At 47.1% G+C, this 21,863-nt stretch overlaps 1 protein-coding gene, 1 long non-coding RNA gene and 1 pseudogene across 8 annotated transcripts in view; 1 reads left to right on the top strand and 2 right to left on the bottom strand.

The window, feature by feature from the left end:
- Window positions 1–1,176: 1,176 nt before the first annotated feature.
- Window positions 1,177–21,863, top strand: part of LOC106729196 — a 34,928-nt gene continuing 14,241 nt past the window's right edge. Inside the window, exon 1 of the long non-coding RNA XR_004316332.1 lies at window positions 1,177–1,347. This is a non-coding gene — a long non-coding RNA (uncharacterized LOC106729196). The remainder of the gene's footprint in view (window positions 1,348–21,863) is intronic.
- LOC102518267 lies at window positions 5,171–6,317 on the bottom strand (annotated as a pseudogene).
- PALLD (palladin, cytoskeletal associated protein) overlaps window positions 17,892–21,863 on the bottom strand; it is a 283,240-nt gene continuing 279,268 nt past the window's right edge. For 6 of the 7 annotated variants that reach the window (XM_032470850.1, XM_032470851.1, XM_032470853.1 and 3 more), the window contains 3 exons: window positions 21,534–21,699; window positions 20,927–21,060; window positions 17,892–19,871 (listed from right to left, as the gene is read on the bottom strand). In XM_032470850.1, coding sequence (XP_032326741.1) covers window positions 19,699–19,871; window positions 20,927–21,060; window positions 21,534–21,699 — 473 coding nt within the window. In that variant the 3' untranslated portion in view covers window positions 17,892–19,698. Of the gene's footprint in view, window positions 19,872–20,727; window positions 20,773–20,926; window positions 21,061–21,533; window positions 21,700–21,863 lie in introns of all 7 variants that reach the window. The other variant, XM_032470852.1, reaches the window with a different exon arrangement.

Here is a 21,863-nt window from a genome sequence, read left to right as displayed (position 1 = left end):
TGCTCATCTCAGAGCATGGGGATCGCTCCCGAAATGCACTGATAAATCCTATGGACGTGTTGATTCAGCGTCACTGGTCCTTACTTGTGCTGTCGTGGGGGGTGGGTGTCGAAATATGACTGTTCTCTCAGCCCATATCCTGGAATATTCTTTTTTGATCAGATCTCTGTGACTCACTCCCATTTTTGGCCATTTACCTATGACTTTGAGGCTTGCTTTTAATGTATAACTGAATTTGAAATATAAAGCCAAGCAACTGTTTTCTCTTAGGCAACGTGACTAACTTTGAGTAATTACCACCAATTTCATTTGGAATCCTTGGACTAACAAACCAAATGGGGGCGGTGTCAGCATCGCCTGGAGAATTTTTTTTCCCGAAATTTTAAACACCTGCCAGGAGCCCTGTCCCTGGGAATTTTGTTATGGGCAGGGCAGGGTGAAAACAGATGGAGATGCTTCTAGGAAAAGCTTTCAGTGGTTCATAGTTCATTACTTCTTTAAATAAGAATCTACTCGTACCTACCGGGTACCAGACACAGCTGGTCACGGGAGGTACGGTGGTGGGAAAAAGGAACCCTGGTTCCCTGGAGCCCACAGACCAGTTGGGGTGGGGTCTTGGGCAGCAGACCGTAAAGCATCACCAAATGGAAAGTCACAGCTGAGGCGAACCCAGCAAGAGAGAGAAGCTCTTGTTACCGTTGAACCTCGTGCTGGGGGATTTGGCCTCTTCAGGGAGGTCGGAGGTCAGGAGTGGCTTCTCGGAGGGGGTGTTGCACCAGAAGGGGAGCCTTCACTCAGCCGGAACTGCGGTACAGAAATGGGGTGGGGGAGGCCTGGTGAATTAGGCTTGAGGGGGTGTTACCAGGAGGGCAGAGCAGAGGGGAGGGGTGTGCTGTGAGCCTGGGTCTTTGTGGGTCACGGGAGCGTTTCAAGGACGAGGGAGATGCGATGCATTTTGAAAAGATGGCTCTGGCCTGCGTGTGGGGAGAGGTCAGGGCGGGGCGCGTGCAGGAGGACCTCCCTCGCGGGAAGCCCAACGAGAGGCGCGGAAGGCCGAGTCCAGGGTGGAGGGAAGAGAAACGGAGGTAGGTGGTCAGAAGGGAGACTGAGAAGGTGGAGTCAGCGGTGCGTGCTCGCGGGTTGGATGCAGCGAACAGGTGCGTGTGATTCACGCCGCCGTGGCGGTGCGTGCTCAGAGGGTGTCGGGGAGGGAGCGGGGAGGTCGTGAGAGCAGGTTTAAACCGGCTGAGGTCGAGCCCTGGAGACACCCAAGAAGAGACCTTCAGTAAAGAGGAGCCGAGTGAGGAAGGAGGTGCAGTCTGGGCAGGGGGCGCGCGGAAACGCCAGGTAAGGGGTGACGCGCGTGCCGGGCGGAGGTTTCAGAGGGAGGGGCTGATGAGGACGATTGCGGAGCCCCGTGCGCGCTGCTGCGGGCAGTGCGTTCTCAGGGAGGGGACCAGAGGCCGGCGTCTCCTGGCTGCCTGCCGGGAGGAAGGGGCCTGGGGCGGGCCTGGCGGCGTCCGGGAACCGGCGGGAGGCAGGAGGGCCCGTCCGGGCGCCGCGACAGCCGCCTTTGCTGCAGGAAGGGGTCCTGGCCCTCAGCGCTGCCGGACGCTGCGAGTCACGGGGTGCTCGTGTCCCTGGGCGCACTGGTGACGGGGAGATCTTGGGTCACTTACCCCAGAGTGATTTTTGTGAATTGGCAGGGGGTTGGGGTGAGCAAAAGGCAAACCCGTGGGAGAAAAATTAGGTCTTCACGTTACACACACACATACATTCGGGGTGGAAAAGTGATATAAAGGTCAAAACGCTCAGTGGAAAATACAGTTGACCCTTGAACACAGGGGGAGAGGGTCAACCCACGTAAGTCTGCATCCCCCGTTCCTCCGAATCCGCGGCTTTAACCAACCGTGGGCCGCGTGGAGTGACCTGTGCACTGTTCGCTGCTGAAACGCGCGTGTGTACGCGGGCCTGCGGGGTTCAAAGCCGCGCTGTTCACCGGCCGACTGTCTAGAAGTGGACGTTGTTCAAACTCTGGGATGTGCATTCTTAAACGTAAAAAGAAAGTATGGGTTTAACTGTTAAAACCAACACCTGTTTCCCAGAAAACACCTTAAAAATAGCAAAAAGGCTGATTACAAACAGGTTTATGCAGCAGATAGCTAACAGTATCAAGAGTGTGTAATGAGTATTAAGTCAGTAATAACGCGGTAGGAAAATGGGCAAAGGTACAGAACAGGCGTTTTACAGCCGAGGAAAAACACAGCCAACGTATGTGGAACGTATATTCAAACTAATGAGGGGTGTGCAAATCAGGACCACCACGAGGCTCCATCTGACATTCGAGTGGCACAAACTGCCGAATCTGGTCATTCGGGGGGGGGGGGGGGACAGAGCAGGGCCCCTCAAGCTTTAAGGAGAACCACGTAAAGACCTTTCACAGCTGCGGCTTGTCCTGGAGGCGATGTGGAGGGGGCCTGGGGTGCCGCGTGGCTAACGGGTTGCTAGTTTGATGCTCCTGGTGTGCGGACCACAATCTCAGTTGCAAGGTTGTGAAGGATGTCGGTCAATAGGGTCTCTTACGTGTAGCGTTGCTGCCGGGAGTATAGATCGGTACACGGCTGGGAAAATGGGTAGACAACGTGTAAAGGTGAGCACACGTGTTCTCTGCAACCTACTTACCCAAGTCAGGTCTGGCTGCTCTGCCAGGAGACGTGTGTGTAGCAGAACCAGCCTTCCTTGTTTATTTAGATGTTTTTAAGCAAGTTTTGTGGTTTCAGCATACACATCTTTCATCTATTTGTTAATTTTATTCTTAAGTATTTTGTGGTTTTTTTTTTTAAAAAGATGTAATAGATACTCGTATGTATTACAAGGCCACTACAGTAAGTTAACATCCATCACCATGCAGTTACACAATTTTTTCCTTGTGATGAGAACTTTGAAAGCTGCTAAACAAGTAGATATTAAAACATGCAGTGCAGGATTAACGGCAGTCACCGTGCTGTACATCACACCCCAGATCTTCCGCATCTGGTGACTGTAAGTTGGTACCTACTGAGCACTTTCACTAGCTCACCGCCACACCCTACTCTTGCCTCTGGCACCAACCGATCTGCTCTCTGGAGCAATGAGCTGGGGGTTTTTTGCTTTTTTTTTTTTAAAGGGTTCAACAATGCCTAACTTTTATTCTCTTGGTCTGAGAGCTTGTATCAGAAAGATATTAAACCAAGGAAAACAACTGAAGATTTGTGGGCCTTTTGGGCTTTAAAAAGGAAAAAAAAAGCCACTTATTTGCTCAGATACAGCAAGCTTGTGGTCCTGTGTCTTAAAGATTTTAAGAATGTTTCTTCAGGTAGGAGGAAAGGGAAGACATTCACTACCCCCTTCCAGAATTCAAACAGAGTGCAGTAGACAGTCTTCACACCCAGGTAGACGGTTTCCAGGTGACTGAAGTGAGTATAGAAGGGAGATGTTCTAAACACAGCCGGGTCTCTCAGCAGAGCTCCTGCACTGAAACCATGTGATTACATTTTGAAAGAAAATGCACAAAACCAAACAGAAATCTTGAGATTTTTCATTTGAAGGTAAATCTTAATGCTGTTAAATTAAAAAATATGCTCATTTAATACCAGTTCTATTATCTAAAAGACACATTGCAAACATACAAATATCTATCATCTCCACGTGTCAGAGCCCATTCATTCCATGGTTTGGAAACGAGAATAGATTCCCCTCAGCAGGTGTTTCTTTACAGTTAAACTTCAGCAAAATTCATACAAAATAGTAATTAACTGTAATCTTTGCTTGTTAACTCACAAGGAAACACCTTCAAAACTGCATTTTGTTAAAGTTTCTGTACTAAAATGTGGAAAAACTGAGCTACACAAATATTGGAAAGTTAAAAATTCCTTTTTTCCTTTTTTTATTCAGTTTGATTGGGTAGAATTGTTACAATTTGACTGCCCATATACAATATATTGCATGTAAATACATATACACAATATACTGAGGTGGGAAGCCCCATGAAAAAGACAGCAGGATCCCTAGGCAGGGCCATTACTCTCCTGCCAGCACCATTCGGTTCCCTGGCCCAGCGGCATTATTTCACTTTTTAAACTCTGAGATGGCTTACTTCTAGGAAAGTGGAACTTACCCTTAAGATTCTATTGGTTCCCTGAGCTAACTCCTGATTGGTCCATTTGTAGTGCTTCATTTGTATGGAGCTCCCTCCTGATTGGTCTGTTTTCCTCACTCCTGATTGGCCCATTTCCCTTACTCCTAATTGGTCCATTTCCTTCATTCCTGATTGGTCTATTTCCCTCACTCCTGATTGGTCGATTTCTACAAAGTTTGTTCCTAATTAGTCAACTTTTGTTATTATTTGCATATGATGTTGCAAAGTGTAAACTGGCAGCCTGTAAAAGCCTGTGTGAACCTACAGACGGGGTCCAGAGCTCGGAGTGTTAATACCTCTGGGCCCGCTGGTGTAGTAAACCTGAGTTCTCCAACTCTCCTAGTGCTGCTTGGTCTCTCAGCCGGATCCAGGTTGCTGTCACAACTGACCTGTAACACTGAGCTGTCACACACTTTCCTGCAACAATACTATACATATTTTTTAAATTTACATATATGTACTGTTCATTGTTTCTAAGAACGTTTAGAGCTTTAGCTTTTTAAACTTATGTAGTTATCAAAGGAATAAAGCCAACCACAAAACAAGAATTAATTTGAAAAGATACATACACCCTGCTATTAACAGCAGTATTACTTATAATTGCCAAGATATGGAAGCACCCTAGATGCACATCAACAGATGAACAGATAAAGAATTTGCAGCATACATATTTAATGAAATACAACTCACCCATAAGAAAGAAGTGTATTTTGCCTTTTGTGGTCCTTCATTCACTTTTTTTTTCACTTCAAAAACTAGAAAAAAAATTCCTTTATTTTTTATTCCTGGTACCACAAGCACAATTTATAGGGCAATGTACCTGATGTAATGAAAAGACAAAGCTATACCAGGTAAACGACCACAGGAGTGTACCTCTAACTGACACTACATCGCGTCAATCTATAGCTGCACTTTTTGCAGACTGTGGCTGTGACACTGTGACAGTCCTGAACAAGAAGGGTGTCCTGTTTAAGCTGCAGTAAGTCTTCTGACTGTGGATCATTACTCCTCCTGTGGCAGGTTTTTACAGTTCCTCTAATGCACTGGGGACGAAGCAACCTGCAGCTTTCCTGCTAAGAGCTGTAGCCCTTTTCTGCTGAGTTGTTAGAACCTTCTGCTACCACATGCACCACTTCCACCACTGGATTGATAACCACCACCATAAGGACTGCCCCCCTTCATGGGTCCATAATTTGATTGCTGTTGTCCAGAAGCATTATAGCTCCCACCACAACCATAGTCAACGCCTCCAGAACCTCCTCCATTGTAACCATTATATCTTCCACCTTGGCTTCCACATCCTGGTCCACCACCACCATAGCCTCCTCTGCTACTCTGACCGGGACCACTGCCACCTCCAAACCCATTACATCCACCATCACCTCCTCCGTAGCCACCTCTGCTGCCTCCACCTCCACCACCAGAGCCTCCCCTTCCACCAGAGTTCCCACCATGGCCAGAGTGACCTCCAGCACCTCCAGAGTTTCCTCCACGACCCATAAAATTGCCAGATCCACCTCCATGACCACTTTGTGACCTAGCAGACTACATTTCTTGTTCAGAAAGGGCCTTTTTCACTTCACAGTTATGCCCATTAATAGTGTGGTATTTCTGAACAACAAGTTTATCAACTGTATCATGATCATCAAAAGTTACAAAAGCAAATCCCCTCTTTCCCACTCTGCCTGTCTTCCATAACTTCTGTGGTTTCAGTCTTGCATACTCCTCATGTAGTCCCTCAAATTACATTCTTCTGTATCTTCTTTAAAACAGAAGTTTTCCTCACTGTTAAATGGTCAGCAGGTTTTACAGAGTCCTCTCTAGAAACAGCTGCTGGCTCCACCACATGCGCATCAACCTTGTGAGGTCGAGCACACATCACTGCATCCACCTCTCAGCACAAGAGTCAGTCACAAGACCAAAGCCCCTGGACCATTCTGTTTGGGGTCTCATCGCCACACGATCTGTAGGAGTGCCCAGTTCTGAGAATGTTCTCTTAAGCTATCATCTGTAGTTTCAAAGCTCAGGCCACCAATAGTTTTCTCAACTGCTGTGGTTCCTTTGGATCGTGGCCCTCCCCCTGGCAGTAGTGATGACCGGAGTTGGGCTGGGGGCAACTGGGCAGCTGTTTTACCTCCATTTTGAGACCAGACTCGCCTCTTCCAACTCGAGTTCAATATGGGGCCCAGAGGAAGAGGCCTGTTTTGTTTTAGATTCAACATACACGCAAGATCATACAGTATTTGTCTTTCTCTGTCTGACTTACTTCACTCAGCATAATGCCCTCAAGGTCCATTGATGTAGCAAGTGGCAGAATTTCCTTTTCTTAATGGTTGAGCAGTATTTCATTGGCATTTTGTGTCTGCGTGTGTGATTTAGTTGTATATACACGTATGTACGTGTGTATGTATCACATTTTCTTTCTCTGTTACGTCCATCAGTGGACACTGAGGTTGCTTCCGCATCTTGGCTGTTGTACATAACGCTGCAGTGAGCATGCGTCTTTTCTAGTTAGTGCTTTCATTTTCTTTCAGTAAATACCCAGGAGTGCAGTTGCTGCATCACATGGTGGTTCTGTTTTAAGTGTTTGAGGGGAACCCTCACAGTTTCCACAGGGGCTGCACCAATTAACATTTCCACCAACAGTGTGCAAGGGCTCCATTTTCTCCACGTCCTTCCCAACACTTTTTTTTTTTATGCCAGCCATTCTGACAGGTGTCAGGTGATGTCTCACGGTGGTTTTGATTTGCATCTCTCTGATGATTAGTTATGGTGTGAGTGTTTTTCCATGTGCCTGTTGACCAGCTGTATGTCTTCTTTGGAAAAATGTCTACTCAGATCCTCTGCCTATTTTTCAATCAAGTTGTTTGGGTTTTTTGCCGTTGAACTGTATTTTTTTTTTTAATAGTTTTGGGGTATTAACCTTTTATCAGAAGATTTGCACATATTTTACCTCATTTGGTAGTTTGCTTTTTCACTTTGATGATGGTTTCCTTAACTGTGCAGAAGCTTTTTAGTTTGATATAGTCCCACTTGTGTATTTTTGCTTTTGTTGCCAAATCCAAGAAGTCATTGCCAAGACCAACATCAAGGGGTTAACCGCTTATATTTTCTACGAGGAGTTTTATTATTTCAGTTCTTATTTTCAAGTCTTTAATCCATTTGGGGTTTTTGTGAGTGGTCTAGTTTCATTCTTTTGCATATGGCTGTCCAATTTTTCCATTTATTGAAGAGACTGTCCTTTCTTCATGGTATATTTTTTGACTTGTGAATTAACTGTATATCTTTGGGGGTGTTTTAGTGGGCTCTGTATTCTGTACTATTGCACCAAGTGTAGGTTTTTATGCCAATAACGTACTGTTTTGATGACTATAACTTTTGCAATATAGTTTGTAATAAGGGAGTGTGGTGCTTGGAGGTACATTCTTTTTCAAGATCGACTGGCTATTGAGGGTCTTTTGTGGTTCCATATCAATTTTAGGATTGTTTGTTTTGTTTGGGTGAAAAAATGCCATTAAAATTTTAATAGGAATTACACTGAATCTGTGGATTTCTTTGGGTAGTAATTTTTAACAACATTTTTTTTAAGAATACAAGAACTGTTCTTTATTTCAACAGTTGGGTTAAAAGGGTTGCGTTGTTGTCTGAGGTATGAACGGCCAGATGAGGAAATTGTAAAGTTCTTATTGCAGTGCATCTTTTCTGTTCTTTCTACTTCGGTATTTTTGCAGATAAATTCTCCAAGTTACCTCAAGTGTGTCACCTTCAAACCCCACCTCGATCTCTCTCCCTCTTTTCCTCTCCCTCCCTCCCCTCTCTTCCCATCTCTTCAAACACTGGTTCTCCTAAGGGGTTTCCTGTCCCAGCAAACAGTGCCAGCCTGCATCTAATCGCTCCTGTCAAAGAGAGCATGACTCTCCTCGACTGAAAATGCAGTCTGTCCTTAGATTTCTTTGTTACCACTAACTTGTAAATGTCTATCACACCTGGACACTTTTCTGCACTGCCACTGTGACCACCCTCACTGGCCAGGGCTACTGTCACCTTTTACGTGAGTGATTACAAACACCCCTTAACTGGCTGCAGTGTGGAAAGGACACTGGAAGGCCAGATTTCATTTTCTCTGATTTCCCTAGAATTGATCCTATTACTCAACCTACAGCTTAAAATATTTCAATGGCTTCCTGGTGATGTTAGGACAAAGATCTTGGTACTTTAAATGGCCTACAAATCCAAAGATGGCTAGCTTCTGCCTACCCTGACTCTCCCTCCTGCCTCTCTGCTTCAGCTGGACTGTATTTTTTTCACCTCTCATCCCAGGCCATATGCCCTTCATTTTTTTTTTTTTAAATTTCTGAGGAGCAGTTTTTTTTTTTAAATTTACATATATGTACTGTTCATTGTTTCTGAGAACAGTTTAGAGCTTTAGCTTTTTTTTTTTTTTGACTATATATTGAAGTACAGTCAGTTTACAATGTTGTGTCAGTTTCTGGTGTACAGCACAGTACTGCAGTCAAATAGGAGCATACATATATTTGTTTTCATATTCTTTTTCACCATAATTTACAAGATATTGAATATAGCTCCCTGTGCTGTACAGTATGAACTTGTTTATCTATTTTATATGTGGTAGTTCGTATCTGCAAATCCCGAACTCCCAGTTTATCCCTTCCCACCCTCCTCCCCTCCTGGTAACCACAAGTTTGTTCTCTATATCTATGAGTCTGTTTCTGTTTTGTAAATAAGTTCATTTGTCCTTCTTTTTTTTTTTTTTTTTTTTTAAGATTCTACATATGAGTGATATTATATGGTATTTTTCTTTTTCTTTTCTGGCTTGCTTCACTTAGTGTGATGATCTCTAGGTTCATCAATGTTGCCACAAGTGGCGTTATTTTATTCCTTTTTATGGCTGAGTAGTATTCCATTGTATAAATATACCACATCTTCTTTATCCAATCATCTGTCAGTAGACATTTAGGTTGCTTCCATGTCTTGGCTGTTGTAAATAGTGCTGCTGTGAACACTGGGGTGCAAGTGTCTTTTCAAACTTTAGTTTTCTCTGGATATATGCCCAGGAGGGGGATTGCTGGATTGTATGGTAGCTCTATTTTGGTCTTTTGAGGAATCTCCATACTGTTTTCCACAGTGGCTGCACAGAACTACATTCCCACCAGCAGTGTAGGAGGGTTCCCTTTTATCCACACCCTCTCCAGCATTTATCATTGTGGACTTTTGAATGATGGCCATCCTGACTGATGTGAGGTGATACCTCATTGTAGTTTTGATTTGCATTTCTCTGATAATTAGCAATACTGCATTTTTTTATGTGCCTGTTGGCCATGTGTATGTCTTCACTGGAGAATTGCTTGTTTAGGTCTTCTGCCCATTTTTGGATTGGGTTGTTTGTTCTTTTTTATTAAGTTGTATGAGCTGCTTATATATTCTTGAAATTAAGCCCTTGTCAGTCTCATGTTTTGCAAATATTTTCTCCCATTTTGTAGGTTGTCTTTTTGTTTTGCTTATGGTTTCCTTTGCTGTGCAAAAACTTGTAAGTTTAGTTAGCTCACATTTGTTTATTTTTGCTTTTATTTCTATTGCCTGGGTAGATTGCCCTTGGAGAACATTGCTAAGATTTATGTCAGATAATGGTTTGCCTGTGTTTTCTTCTAAGAGGTTCATAGTGTCTTGTCTTATGTTTAAGTCTTTTAAGCCATTTTGAGTTTATTTTTGTGTATGGTGTAAGGGAGTGTTCTAGCTTCATTGATTTACATGCTGCTGTCCAGTTTTCCCAACACCATTTGCTGAAAAGATTGTGTTTACTCCATTGTATGTTCTTGCCTCCTTTGTCAAAGATTATTTGACCAAAAGTTTGTGGATTTGTTTCTGGGCTCTCTAGTCTGTTTCATTGATTGATATGTATGTTTTTATGCCAATACCACACTGTTTTGATTACTGTAGCTCTGTTGTATTATTTGAAGTCTGGGAGGGTTAGTCCTCTAGCTTTGTTCTTTTTCTGCAGTAATGCTTTGGCAACTCTGGGTCTTTTGTGATTCCATGTAACTTTTAGGATTATTTGTTCTAGTTCTGTGAAAAATGCCCTGGGTAATTTGAATAAGGATGGCATTAAATCTGTAGATTGCTCTGGATAGTATGGCCATTTTAACAATATTAATTCTTCCAATGCAAGAGCATGGGATATCTTTCCATTTCTTTAAGTCATCTTTAATTTCCTCAGACAGCGTTTTGTAGTTCTCCACATAAGTCTTTCACTTCCTTGATTAGATTTATTCCTAAGTATTTTATTTTTTTGGATGCAATTTTAAAAGGGATTGTTTCTTTACTTTCCTTTTCTGATATTTCATTGTACAGTGTAAAGGAATGCCATTGATTTCTGTATGTTAATCTTGTATCCTGCTACCTTGCTGAATTCTTTTTCAGCTCTAGTAGTTTTTGTGTGGGGCCTTTAGGGTTTTCTATATATAGTATCATGTCATCCACATATAATGACAATTTTACCTCTTCTCTTCCAATTTGGATCCTATTTATTTATTGTCTAAGGACTATGGCTGGGACTTCGAATACTATATTGAATAGAAATGGTAAGAGTGGACATCCATGTCTCGTTCCAGATTTTAGAGAAAAGGCTTTCAGCTTGTCACCATTGATTATTATGCTGGCTGCGGGTTTGTCATAAATAGCTTTTATTATGTTGAGATATGTTCCCTCTATACCCAGTTTGGTAAGAGTGTTGTTTTTAATCATAAATGGGTGTTGAATTTTATCAAATGCCTTTTCTGCATCTAGGAGATGATCGTGTAACTTTTCCCCTTTCTCTTGTGGATGTGTTGTATCATGTTGATTGATTTACATATGTTGAACCATCCTTGTGCCCTATGATGAACCCAACTTGGTGTATAATCTTTTCTGTGTGTTGTTGGATTCTGTTTGCTAATATTTCGTTGAGGATTTTTTTTTACATGTGATTTTATTTTATCTTTTTAAATTGAGTTATAGTCAGTTTACAATGTTGTGTCAATTTCTGGTGTACAGCACAATTTTTCAGTCATACATGAATATACACATTGTTGCAGATTTTTGCATCTATGTTCATCAAAAATACTGGCCTGCAATTCTCTTTTTTGGTAGTGTCTTTGTCTGGCTTTGGTATCAGGGTGATGGTGGCTTCATAGAATGAGTTTGGGAGTGTTCCCTCCTCATCTGTCTTTTGGAAAAGTTTGAGAAGGATCCATATGAGCTCTTCTTGGTATGTTTGGTGAATTCCCCAGTGAAGCCATCTGGTCCTGGACTTCTATGTGCAGGGAGCTTTTTGTTGCTAATTCTATTTCACTTCTAGTGATTGGTTTATGGGATCTATTTCTTCTTGATTCAGTTTCGGTGGACTGTATGTTTCCAGAAACTTGTCCATTTTTCCCAAGTTGTCCAGTTTAGTGCCATACGTGGTATTGGTGTTCATGGTATTCTCTTATGATTCTTTATGTTTCTGTGGCATTGGTCGTGATCTCTGCAGTTTTATTTCTTATTTTGTTTATTTGTGCGCTCCTTTTTCTTCCTGGTGAGCCTGGCCAGAGGCTCTTTACTTAGAATGACGATCTCCAGGTCCATCCATGTGGCTGCAAATGGCATTGTTTTATTCTTTTTTATGGCTGAGTGAGTGGACCATCTTGAGGGTTTGGTAAATGAAACCCTGACCTCAGCCCATGAAAGACCCCAAACAAAAACCACCCATCGAGCCCCATCAACCCACAGAACCATGAAAGATAATCAGTTGTGCTTTAAGCCCCTCAGTTTTGGCGCGTGCACATCCCAGCAGCAGACAACCAAAACCGAGCCTGTGCGTGTGTGTGGGTGTACGCGAATCCACACGCGCGTGCGCGAGGGGCGGAGAAAGAGCAAATGTGGGAAAACAGTCACAACTGGTCAACATTCTGGGTATTTAGGGGTGTTCTGTGTTGTCACCTTTAACATTTCTGTGGATTTGAAATTTTTTTAATTAAAAATTTAAGGAAAAAAATACAGAAATACAGAAAAACCATCTTATATGTGATATGGATATGAATTTAAACTGTCTGATAAAAGCAGAGAAAAGAACAAAGCCTTTTTGTTGTGTTGGTGACCAAACGAGAGAAGTGTCCCCTCCGTGGGTGAAGCCTGAGTGACCAGAGGCCTGACTTCTCTGCTCACCTGCAAGAGAGAAAAGAGGTTCTGTGAAATAGAAGCAGCGTGGGGATGCTGCCAGACCTGAGAACACTCCCACATTAGGCTGCTTCCAGGGCTGTGGGAATTCTTGTCTCCTCCCAGCAAATCTTTGAGAAAAAAAAAGGTGTTCTTCCATTCTGATAATCGCAAAATAAAAATGCCTCTAGCTTTCAGAAAACTAAAGACACTTGAGGAGCTCATTTAACTGAGAAGTCCAGAGGTGGGTGAGGCTTCATAGAAAGCTGACCGTAATTTCTCAGATGTGGTCACAAGGCTCTGGTTTTCCCCATCTCTTCCCTCTGCCTTCCTGGTGCTGGTTGATCTTTAAGTTTGACTCCAGCACAGCAGTGAACACATCCCAACGCTACCTTCACTCTTGTTCCTTCGGGAAAGAGGGGTGTCTTTTAAAAATCTGGGGTTCACTGAGACCACATGCTTGCTATGGTCTCAGGACCCCAGGCCATCATCCCGTCCAGAAGCTGGATGGTGATCAGCCCCGCCTTGGTCATGTGGTTTGCTCCACAAGACAGGAGGGATCCCACGTGAAGACAACGTGGCCGTGCTGGTCATGCAGGGCGAGAATCGCTGTCCTGCGGGCAGCCGGCCGGTGACCGCCATGGGGCGCGTCCTCTCCAGTTCGCACTGATCTCTGTACAGCGCCTTGTTTAACTCCTTCGTGGTGCGGGGACGGCTGGCTGCCGTATCTGCGTCTGGACTGCCTCCTTTCTGGAGGACACCCAGGCTGACTTGGGAACTGCTTGTCCCAAGGCAGGTGTCCAGGAAACAGACGCTGCCTGCCTAGTCCGAGTCACGTGACCAGGTGACCGCGGTCCCGGCCCTGAGTCAGTGCCAGTGAGCGGGAGGCATCTGCTGCGCCACCTCGTTTGTGGCTCTTGGATGGATGCCACCAAGAAAGGAGGTTCGTGGGAGGGCTGTGTAGTCAGCCCAAAGTTGTCCACTCCAAGTTTATCCACAGGTGAGGTGTTGACTGTTGGTTTAAGATGGCGAGCTAGCCAGGCTCCGAGAGGGCCCGCCATCCTTCAGTGTTGGTACTCACACCCTCGTGCACCCTCTCCCGCAGGAAGCAGTAAGATAGAACTGTGTTCCTGCAGTGAGATACAGTACAACAGAGCCGAGTCCCTGCCGCTGGTGTCCCGGGCCCAGGCAGACAGAGGTCAGAGAGAAGCATAATTCTATTTTAACTTGATAACACCTTACGTTTAAATGCACTTTAAAGCTGAGTATTTTTCACTCTTTCCCACCCATTTTATGTTTTTGATGTCACAATTTAAAGCCTTTTGTCTTGGCTAATTTTTGTAATTAGTTATTTTTATTCCTTTTGTCTTTTAACTTTCCTACTAGCTTTATAAGTGATTAACCCACCACCTTTACTATATACTTACTTTTATCAGTGAGATTGACTTTCAGGTTTCTTTGTTACTAATCAGCACCCTTTCTTTTCACCTAATGTCCCTTTAACATTTCTTGTAAGGCTGATTTTGTGATAAGTCTGTTAGCTTTTGCTTGTCTGGAAGCCTCTTTGTCTCTCCTTTAATTCTGAATGACAACTTGGCCAGGTAGAGGACTGCTGGTTGGAGTTTTTACATTTCTTTCAGCACTTTTTACATATCATGCCACCCCCTTCTGGCCTACAAAGTTTCTGCTGAAAAACAGGTTAATAGTCTTATGGGGGTTCCCTGGTAAATAACAAGTTGTTTTTCTGTTGTTGCTTTTAAGATAATCTGTCTTTAAGTTTTTTTTTTTTAATTGAAGTATTGTCGGTTACAGTGTGTCAATTCCTGGTGTCCAGCACAATGTCCCAGTCATGCACATACAGACATATATCCATTTTCATATTCTTTTTCATTAAAGGTTATTGCAAGTTATTGAACATAGTTCCCTGTACTACACAGAGAAATTTTTTTAAAAAATTTATTTTTATATATAGTGGTTAATTCTTGCAAATCTCAAGCTCCCAAACTTATCCCTTCCACCCCCTTTCCTTGGTAACCATAAGATTGTTTACTGTCTGCAAGTCTGTATCTATTTTGTAGATGAGTTCATAGTGTCCTTTCTTTTTTCTTTTAGATTCCACAGATGAGTGATATCATATGGTATTTTTCTTTCTCTTTCTGACTTACTTCATTTAGAGTGAAGATCTCTAGGTCCATCCGTGTTGCTGCAAATGGCATTATTTTTTATGGCAGAGTAGTATTCCACTGTATAAATACATCACATCTTCTTTATCCAGTCACCTGTTGATGGACATTTAGGCTGTTTCCATGTTTTGGCTATTGTAAATAGTGCTGCTGTGAACATTGGGGTGCAGGTATCTTTTCAAATTAGAGTTCCCTCTGGATATATGCCCAGGAGTGGGATTGCTGGGTCATGTGGTAGCTCCATTTTTGGCATTTTATTTATAACGTTTCTTGATGTGGGCTCTTTGAGTTCATTGTATTTGGGACTCTGTGCTTCCTGGACCGGGATGTCTGTTTCCTCCTCCAGATGAGGGACATTTTCGCCATTATTGCTTCAAATAAACTTTGTCTCTCTCCTCTTTCTTCTTTTTCTCCCTACGGTGCACGTGTTGGTCCATGGTGTGTCGTCCCCTACGCCGTCCTCACTCTTTTCCGTTCTCTTTCCTCTTTGTTGTTAGTTGGATGAGTTCTCCGCCCGGTCGAGGTCGCCAGTCCTTCCTTCTGCTTCATCCGTCGTGTCTCTCGGTTCAGCTGCGTCTTCAGCCCTGTGACTTCCCCTTGGTACTTTCTGACACTTTCTCTTTGTGGAAACTCTCACTTTGCTCATTCATGGCTCCCCAAGATGGGAGCCTTTTGAGGGTCATTAGTATGAACACTTCACCAGGTTAATAATCACTTACCTCTGTTTCATGAGGATCTTTTTTTCCCGAGATTTTATTTTTTTGTTTGGAACGTATTCCTGTTTCTCCACTTTCCTTGACTCTATGTTGGTTTCTGTGTCTTAGATAAAGTACTCACCTCTCCCCGTCTGGAAGGAGCGGCCTCTCACAGGAGATAACAGACACGGTTCAGCCCTGCCGTAGTTCTGCGCTGTGTCAAACCTCCATGGCTGGCCGGCAGCCTTCCTCACTCTTGGTGGCTCTGAGGAGTGGAGTGTGTGCCGAGACCCTCGGCGTCCCAGAGGGGAGCATCTCAGTCAGCAGCGAGATCCAGGCTGCTGGGAAGGCAGGGTCTGAGGCCACAGCCATCCACATGCACAGAAAACCCTCGTCGGGGGCAGACTGGCCCAGGGCACTGCCGTCTGCTGCCTCTGCCCTGAGCCCTGGGTTCACAGCCAGTTAAGAGCTCTTTGTGGCTGTCCTGTTGAGTCTGTGAATACAGGCCTGTCGACCACCAAGGTGAGGCCATCAAGGGACGTGTCCCCTGGTGGTGCCAGACATGTGTGCTGGGAAACAAGCCACTGGGAAACGAGCAGCTGGAAAAGGAGCTGCATGTAAATTTCCATGAGCTTAAAATATTATATTCACACTTGCTTAAAACGCACATGCTTGCTTTGTTTTAATGTTTTGTGCAGCAGATGACCTGTAACACGTATTATGCTAAAGAAAATGTGTGGCGGGCAATCCTGAGATTGACCATAAGGTCACGAAGAAGGGCGGATATTTCCTTAGGGTCAATGGATGGTCCTGGAAAGCCAGATCATCCATTAGCAAAACTTGGTTCTGGCATGAAAGCATGCGGGTAAGCCCAGGGGGAGTATCTGCTATCTTGAGATGTCCCGGAGCCAATGACAGGGTAGACTCAGAAATTTTGCATGCCCCGAGGCAGGTGACTGTTCCTGGAAGGGATGGGCCTGAAATTAATCAGTTAAACAGCAAGCAGAACTTAGTGCGTACTGCATGGAATGTCTAAAGCCTCCCCCCTTTGATAGCGTTTTTTTCTGCTCTGTGTACTCCTAATACACATGATGTCGACCCGAGTTTTGGGGCTCGGGAGCCACGAGATCTTGAGGCCCCTGGTCCCATCTTTGCTCTTCACATTGTCTCTTTGTTTCTTAAGGCTTCCGTCGCCCGTCCTCAGACACGGTCCCAAGCTGCGCTGGACGCAGCACATGTGCCCAGCTCCTGAGACACCAGTGACCTGGGACAGGGCAGAGGGAGCCACCAGCTACTGCCCGCCGGCCTCCCTCCGGAGACCATGGTTGGGGCCCTAGACGCATGTTACGGAGAAGCCTGGCCCGAGGCCACAGCTGTGAAGACAGCTGTCCCCCTCACACAGCCTGGGCTGCTTCAGCCTGCGGTCTGTGTGCTGTGCCCGGGGTAGCCAGTGAAGAACTGTTACTCCGTTACAGTGTTATGCATCTTACAAATATATGCTCTGCTGGCCACCAGTGCCAGGCCATTAAGGTGTGTCCCTTGGGCTGCAGCTGCAAACACCTGGGCCCCAGACCAGTGCACAGGCTACTCTCCGGGTGACACTGGTGACCTGGAGTGAGGCAGCGTGAAGGCTTCTGGAGGGGATTACAGGCGGCCCTGAGATGCACATTAGGCTAGATGTCGGTTCCCCAGGCAGGACGTAAGGCTTCACCACAAGCAAATGAGCCTTTCAGTTGCTGCTTCTGTGCTGGGCTGTGGGGCGGGCGGGTCCGCCAGGGCCCCGTAAGGACCATTTCTCAGTGCACAGCCCTGTGGGTCTTGTGGCTGGAAACCCCATTGGCTTTCAAAGCTGCATGTGTTGGGGACTGGCCTCTGGGGCAAGTCTTTAAAGCTGGGGTCCTGATGTGGGGTTCAAACCCCTCACTCCTCAGGGCGAAGCCCAGGGTGTGAGTCCCCTCCTTGTGACAGGGGCACTGTGCTGGGGTGGGGTTTACGGCGAGGCTGGGCCACAGGCTCTCCCACCCGTGTTGTTTTTCCTCATTGACCTGGCATGGAGGAGCCCCTCAGCTGGCTGCCGGCTCACTGTGAGATCGGACTGTGTGTAGTGGTGGATTTGGCGTGTCTGTGTTCAGGGCCTTGCACTGACATCGTGGGCTGGACCCCATACACCTCATTTGTAAGAGGGGATATGGTGTTTGGTCACAGAACACCCTCCCGTGGCCGGATCCCAGGAACCACGGTTACTTACACGTCCAGCAAGCTGGTGAGGCAGGTGGCGTTCCGAGACTGCTCCCAGCATGCCCGCCTTCTGGTGTACACACCCTCTGGCACCCAGTGGAAGGGACTTTGCAGATCCCAAGTCAGGCGAGGCCTTAAAAGGGACGAGGGTCCTTGTGACAAGAGTCCAAGTGTGGGAAGGCTCTGTCCCGAGGGAGAACCGTTCTCACTGCTGGTGTCGATGGTGCAGGGGATGTGGCGGCCAGGATGGCAGGTGGCCTGTGGGGACGGAGGGCCCGTCGCTGCGGACCACGTGAGCCCTGGGCCCCCAGCCGTGAGGAGCGGCTTCCGCCCAACCACAGGGGCTTGGGGGTTGGTTGGTACCGATTTATTACAGCAGCCATAGAAAACAAAAACGACTCAGTATTTTGCTCCATGAACTGCAGGTGTTATTTGTTAAATATTTATTGATGTTAAGTCCACATTACACCAGCACAACAACCCAAAGAAGTAAGATAGTACTTATTTTTTTTTTTTTATAAATACAACATGAAAGGTGGCAAAAATGCTACTTAACCCCAAACCCAGCAAATTAGCAAAAAGTCACATTCAGAAAAATTTGGCAAGTAAGATACGATGTAAGTCATGATTCTACCGTGGAGAAAGGTCCACGAGAGACTGCCCGGTATCGTAAACCCACGTGAGCAGTGTACGTCCGCGTGGTCAGACGCCTGGACTGCTCTGCACGGAGCGTGTATGGCCCCGGTGCCCAAGCCGGTCACTGAAGACTCGGCTGGCTGGTGTCCTTACGAGGAAGCAGGAAGCTGCACACGTGAAGCAGAAGCATGAGCTATATGGGTGGTACAGATACAAAATTATTTAAAAAATACTACGTACTGAACTGAGTAACTGAGCTAAGAGTTCACCATTTTTTTCTTATAAATAATGAAAGATACATGTGTTCTGCAGGAGTACAGTGTGTTCTTCTCATAGCAAAGTACCGTTAACACCTCACGTTTTACAGTATCAGGCCACATTGTTTTTTTCTCCCTTTCAAAGTTTATTGGTTCCGACTTAAAGCCATCAAGTCTGGTCAGATCCACGCCACTGAGCTGGTGCCGAACCACAGGCATTCAGAGATCAGTCTTTGCCAAGACGCCTTAACAAGTGACTCGGAACCCAGCACCTTCTTAGGCCAGAAAGGTCTCCTGGCAGCAGGGGCGTGAACTCAGTCTCCAGCCACGTATCTCAGAGCCTTCGAGAAAATGCATCCTGGCACCGACCTGTTTTGTTTCCCTCAGTCTCCGATCCCCCCAGCAGACTAGAGCCCACGGGCTGTCTCTGTGACAATCTCGCAGCCTCGGTCCACATGCAACTTGCTCTGTGCACCTAAATCTTCAGCGCCGCTCCGAGCTCAGACACCGCGGTGTCCGGAGCACAGGTGTCCTCCCGCTGACCCTTAGGTCCCCGACTTGTGAAAGGCAGTGATTCTCACCTCTGTCTTAGATTAGATGAATTTTGGAGAAAACCAAAGAAAAGCTTGGCCTTTCCCGCCTCCTGCCCCCTCCTGCCATCTGTGCGAACAGCCTGGCGGGCTGTCCCTCCCTCTCCTCAGCCCAGGCCCCGCCCCCTGGCCCTCAGGGCGCCCTGGCCCTCTGTGGAATGGACTGTGACGCAGCTCTGCTTTGTTCAGGGAACTCCAGACTATCTGTACTTAAATCAGCCTTTTCACAGGGTTTCTGAGTGAGCTTCCTACCCAGGCAACATGAAAAGAAAACACTACACGTTAAGAAGAAAAGGTTAGGAACCAAGGCGTCAACCTTGTGAGAAGACTCCCCAGGTAAGTAAAATCGGAGGCAGTCGTCCCTCCTGGACGCTCTGGGAGACGACCATCTACAGGACCAGGCGCCGACCTGTGTCTCCGCCCGCTCCCTGCACCCTCGCTCCCTGCCCGGCAGAGCCCGGCACGTGACGGGGGTCTGGTGGCACCTACGCCAGAGTCCAAGGCACTGTGGGTGACACGGGTGGTGGCAGTTACCTCTTCTCGAGCACTTTCATCACTGCCATTCCCAGGGTTTTGAAGCTGGCTGGTGATGGAGTCCTCGGTGCAGGGGCGGTCTGCTCACACTGCCGCCCCAGGAAGGGAAGCACGGCTTTGGTGTCTCTAGTTCTTACAGTTCAGGGTGTGTCTGCCTCCGACGGGGCGGCAGAGGGGTGGGGCGGGACGGCTGGGCTACAGGTCCTCGCTCTCCACCAGGCCGGGGCTCAGCGCCAGGTGCGACGGGCTGGCTTCGGGCTGGAAGGCAGCCCTGATGTCCAGGCCCTGGTCCGAAAGGGCGGCGTAGCGGCTGGCCGAGGGCCGCACCCGCTTGGGCTTGGTGCTCTGCGCCGGCTGCTGCCACTGGGCTGCAAGACACAAGGCGAGACGGTGACACTGAGAGTTGCGGGGACCAGGCGGGAGGTCTGCTGGGATGGCGCGGGAGGAGTTCTGACCTAGGAAGCGCCTTGTGTCTCACCCGTGTGCGCGGGCAGGGGGCTGCAGCAGCGCAGTTGCACAGACTAAGTGGGGTTCCTCTTTACTGAGGCAGTGCTAGCTGCAGCACAGGGAATCCTCCGAACCAGCTGCTAAGCTCCCTAACCCTCACTTCTCTCTTTAAAAAAAACCAAACAAACTTAAAAGCGCTAAATGTGTAAATGCCACAGTAACTAGAGTGGTCAGGCATTCCGGACGGATGTTCCGACAGGAACCGGGGGAAAGGAACTGGGCAGTGGGGGAAGGCCGAGGCCAGGCAATTCTCAAAGAGTCGCATGGTTATTTCTCATCTTGGAAATCGGCTCTTGATTTTCCCTAGTGGCTTTCTTTAGTCACGAGACCACATGATGCTGTTGGGCTGGCGTGGAAACGCATGAGGAACGGTTTTCTCTAGATCTCGTATGCATGAGCACTAACAGACAGACGTGACACTCAGACCTACTGCTCAGCTGCTTAAGATGAATTAACGAAAAGCACTAAGCTACAAAAAGTACGCATTCCAGGACCATACGTTTAGAGCGAGTTCAGACGCCGTGGCATGATCATAACTGGGGAGGGAACGTTAAAGGCGGTCAGTCACGGGCACAGGAGCAGAGGGACAAGGATGGGGTTACGCCTTCGCCGCATGTTAACGTCTAAGGAGGCTCAGGTAAGGAAGCCGCAGCGGAGGGGCCAAGGTGAGAGACCAACATGCGCGTTTTGCTAAAAATGGAAAGTTCTACGTGATACTTGGGCTCTGTGCTCCTGGCGCGGCTCGCTATTAATGTTGAGAAACTACAAACAGAAAGAGAAACAGCAACGTGAAACTTCCGGCAAATGAAACACTACAGTTGTTTCTAAGATGGTCTAAAAGGGATGTGATTGGCGGGGCCGACGCCTACTTTCTCATGAGTGAGTGGAGGCGGCGCTGGGGTGGGGGGGCACTCACTGTACACGTCCAGCCGGGCTGTGCAGGACACAATCCCTGCCTCGTTCTTGGCTGACACCGTGTACCAGCCCGCGTCGTCCTTGGTGGCTCCCTGGATGAGCAGGCAGACGTAGCCATGGGGGTCCTGGTGCATGCTGGAGGTGGGGGCGACGGCGAGAGAATGCCATGATTTTAAAGAGCAGTTTTGGACTCAAAGCATCATTTTGTTTTTCTTTGGTGGAGAGAGGCAATTAGGTCTATTTATATTTATTTGTTTTAACAGAGGAGCTGGAGATTGAACCCAGGACTTTGTGTACGCTAAGCATGTGCTGTACCAGTGAGCTATATATCCAACCCCCAACCATCGTTTTTAATTATTAAATCACTGGAAACAGAAATATGCAAGCCGGGATCCCAGGGTCCACCCTGTCCTGGAGAGGCCGCCAGTCTGTCATCGTTAACAGGGGAGGCGAGAGGGGCGCCAGGGGACTGAACGCGTCTGGGGACTTAAATCCTAGCAGGGGACCCTCCCCAGAGCTCTGCAACCGACCCCCCCCCCAACACTGCAGCTTCCCGTCTCAAAGAAGAGCTGACACCGGAGTCCCCGGGGGGTGGGGGCGAGGCTCACCTCACGCGGTCCGTGCTGTGCGTCAGCGACTCGTTCTCCTTCTTCCAGAATATCTGCGGGGGCGGCGCCCCGGACACGCGGCACTCCAGCCGCACTGGGTACCCGTCAGCCACCCCCGTGTTCTGCAGCTTCTCCAGGAACACAGGGGCCTTGTACGCCTCCTTGGCTACGAAAGCACGAGACAGGTTATCCACCCAGGACCCGGGCGAGGGGCCCCATGGAGAGCTCGGGAACAGAGCTCAAGCCACTGCTGATGCTCTGACACCGTCTTCCACCTCTCGCCAAGTCACTCCTCTCCCGAGACGGGTCCCTGTGTTCCACAGGGTCTGC

This window comes from Camelus ferus, chromosome 31 (genome assembly GCF_009834535.1).
Source record: "Camelus ferus isolate YT-003-E chromosome 31, BCGSAC_Cfer_1.0, whole genome shotgun sequence".
Lineage (NCBI taxonomy): Eukaryota > Metazoa > Chordata > Mammalia > Artiodactyla > Camelidae > Camelus > Camelus ferus.
The sequence above is the reverse complement of the archived record's forward strand: the minus strand, read 5'-3'. Positions and strand labels throughout refer to the sequence as shown.